The sequence below is a fragment of the Gekko japonicus genome, unplaced genomic scaffold (assembly GCF_001447785.1).
Source record: "Gekko japonicus isolate JY-2015 unplaced genomic scaffold, Gekko_japonicus_V1.1 scaffold5623, whole genome shotgun sequence".
NCBI classification, from domain to species: domain Eukaryota; kingdom Metazoa; phylum Chordata; class Lepidosauria; order Squamata; family Gekkonidae; genus Gekko; species Gekko japonicus.
This window is the reverse complement of record NW_015167227.1, coordinates 42167-45421: the sequence shown is the minus strand read 5'-3', so window position 1 is coordinate 45421 and position 3255 is coordinate 42167. Positions and strand designations below refer to the sequence as shown.

General features: G+C 48.3%; 1 protein-coding gene across 1 annotated transcript in view; it reads left to right on the top strand.

Moving 5' to 3' along the window:
• Positions 1 to 240: 240 nt before the first annotated feature.
• Positions 241 to 3255, top strand: part of LOC107112106 (probable threonine--tRNA ligase 2, cytoplasmic) — a 19471-nt gene continuing 16456 nt past the window's right edge. Inside the window, exons 1-4 of the mRNA XM_015413178.1 lie at positions 241 to 387; positions 1025 to 1089; positions 1960 to 2038; positions 2206 to 2352. Coding sequence (XP_015268664.1) covers positions 241 to 387; positions 1025 to 1089; positions 1960 to 2038; positions 2206 to 2352 — 438 coding nt within the window. The remainder of the gene's footprint in view (positions 388 to 1024; positions 1090 to 1959; positions 2039 to 2205; positions 2353 to 3255) is intronic.

The window sequence follows — 3255 nt, the reverse complement described above, 5'->3', positions numbered from 1 at the left end:
GCCTCACCTACCTCACAGGGTGTCCGTTGAGAGGCAGGGTATAAATCTAATTTCTTCTTCGAAAGGAAAGATTTGGTGGTTAAGCACATGTTCTTTTTTAGGAGTTAAACTTACAATTTATCATAACATCTGCAGTAGCAAATACGTTATCAAGCTGCAACACACAAATATTTAAAAATGTAATTTTCTCTTTGCTTCTGAAGTCAACCTATATTAGTTCTTCTATATGTAACTTGATTGATGATCTTTGGCTCTTTTATTGGCTCTAGAGGAGTATCGAGTACTGAGTTCCCAACACTGGAGAACCTTTGCAAAAGCATCATAAAAGAGAAGCAGCCCTTTGAAAGGCTAGAAATCCGCAAGGAGGTCCTGCTAGACATGTTTAAGGTAATTCTTTGGCTTTGCTGGAAATCACCTAGTGCAAAAATGGTGGTGAGCTTTGAAAACAGAAGCCTCACACTCCCTCGGCTCTTCTGTTTTGACACCATGCATGCAAACTTCTTTGGTGTAGTTTTGGGGTAGTGGTTAAGAGCGCGGACTCTACTCTGGGAGAACCGGGGTTGATTCCCCACTCCTCCACATGCAGCTGCTGGTGTGACCTTGGGTCAGTCACAAGTTCTTTCAGAGCTGTTCTCAGGAGCAGTCCTTGAAAGAGCTCTCTCAGCCTCACCTACCTCACAGGGTGTCCATTGAGAGGCAGGGTATAAATCTAATTTCTTCTTCTTCTTTAGTGGTTAGAAGCATGGACTGTAATCTGGGAGAACCGTGTTCCCCACTCCTCCACTTGCAGCGGCTGGCGTGACCTCACAGGGTGTCTGTTGAGAGGGAGGGAAAGGAGATCGGAAGCTGCTCTGAGACTCCTTCGGGTAGTGAAGGGCGGGGTATAGATCCAATTTCTTCTTAACACACAAAAAAGAAAATTCTGAAAGAGCCACACAGTCAGGTTTAACAAAGAAATAATTCAAGCTTTTGATTCCTCCTTTACACCAAACCTACGTTTTTTACCCTCTGTCTTCTTACATAGTATAACCCGTTTAAATGTCGAATCCTGAATGAGAAAGTTGACACACCGACGACAACCGTGTACAGGTAAATGCATGCCTACCTCATTTTTTGTGTCCTGCCCACATACATCTGTGACGTATTTCAAATAAGTCAGAGGCCCTTGTATAGGCGACCATTCATGACACTTTGTCAGGGTCCTTAGCGAGGTTACACAACACAGGGCTTCATAAGAAGATAACATTTTATTGGTAAATCCAGTACTAGAGACACGTGTACAGCTTGTGTCAGGAATGGCTGCCTATACAAGGGCCTCTGACTTATACTAGAATCAAACCTCCCCCCCCCCCGGTAAGCATAAGCCAATGGATACATCTTGCACACGCGGGCACAGCAAGCAGGCAAAGCAGAAAGCCGTTAACTTTCCCAGCTGAGTAAAACTGCAGCTGTAGCATCTACAAGGTCAAGCATAAGACAGCAAACAGTTGGTGAGCCAGGGAGAGCTGAGACAGAAAACGGGAGGGCACCCCTCCACATTCCAGACTTATGACACGGCTACCTGACAGTGGTACGTTGATAATTGGGAAGAGGAAATGGATAGTTTTACATTTTCATCAAGGAACAATACATTCAAAGAAATGACTAACCGGGACTCTAACCTGCGCGGACTCTAATCTGGGAGAACTGGGTTTGATTCCCCACTCCTCCACTTGCATCTGGCTGGATGACCTTGGGCAAGCCACCGTTCTGATAAGAGCTGTTCTTGAAAAAAAGAGCAGTTTCTGTCAGAGCTCTCTCAGCCCCACCTACCTCACAGGGTGTCTGTTGTGGGGAGGGGAAGGGAAAGGAGTTTGTAAGCCGCTCTGAGACTCCTTCGGGTAGTGAAGGGCGGGGTATAAATCCAATCTCTTCTCTCTCTTATCTCTTGTATACTGTCTTCTGATCTGTCTTTGGTAGGTGCGGCCCGTTGATTGATTTGTGCAGAGGCCCTCATGTGAGGCATACCGGAAAAATTAAGGCCTTGAAGATCATTAAGGTAAAGGGGCCTTTTTAAAAATTAGGGGTTTCAAGGGCAGAGTCATCTCTTGATTAAGTTTTAAAGCTGTTAAGATGTCCTGCGTTTGGATTTCGGCTCTGGGGGACGTATATTCAGCGTGCTCCATCATGGAATGCTTTTAAAGTTAAAAATGTTTCCGACACTAGAATTCTTCCACGTATTGGGAGGGGAAAGCCGACATGGAAACGCTGCAGAGGGTTTATGGGATATCGTTCCCGGACAACAAAATGATGAAGGAGTGGGAGAAGTTCCAGGAGGAAGCCAAAAACAGAGACCACAGGAAAATCGGCAAGGTGGGAATTCTACATGTTCTGCGTGTGAATCAGAATTGGTTGCTGAGTTTCCAGGCAAGAAAGGGGCACACCTGGGTCTATTTTGTGAATTCATGGCAGAGGCGGTTGTTTTCCTCTGTGTATTAGAGATGAACGGCTGAGATATAAACTGGAGGCTTCCAGCTCATGCTCTTAACCTTTCTGCTGTGCCAGTACCGACCCTGCTTAGCTTCCAACTTATGGCGACCCCAGCAAGGGGCTTTCAAGGCAAGGGAGAAGCAGAGGCGGTTGGCCATCGCCTTCCTCTGCAGAGCCTTCCTTGGTGGTCTCCCTTCCAAGACTTATGGCAACCCCAGCAAGGGGCTTTCAAGGCCAGTGAGAAGTGGAGGTGGTTGGCCACTGCCTTCCTCTGCAGAGCCTTCCTTGGTGGTCTCCCTTCCAAGACTTATGGCAACCCCAGCAAGGGGCTTTCAAGGCCAGTGAGAAGCAGAGGTGGTGGGCCATGGCCTTCCTCTGCAGAGCCTTCCTTGGTGGTCCCCCATCCAAGACTTATGGCGACCCCAGCAAGGGGCTTTCAAGGCAACGGAGAAGCGGAGGTGGTTGGCCATTGCCTTCCTCTGCAGAGCCTTCCTTGGTGGTCTCCCACCCAAGACCTATGGCAATCCCAGCAAGGGGCTTTCAAAGCAAGGGAGAAGCGAAGGTGGTTGGCCATTGCCTTCCTCTGCAGAGCCTTCCTTGGTGGTCTCCCTTCCAAGACTTATGGCAACCCCAGCAAGGGGCTTTCAAGGCCAGTGAGAAGCAGAGGTGGTGGGCCACTGCCTTCCTCTGCAGAGCCTTCCTTGGTGGTCTCCCAAGACTTATGGCGACCCCAGCGAGGGGCTTTTAAGGCAAGGGAGAAGCAGAGGCAGTTTGCCATTGCCTTCC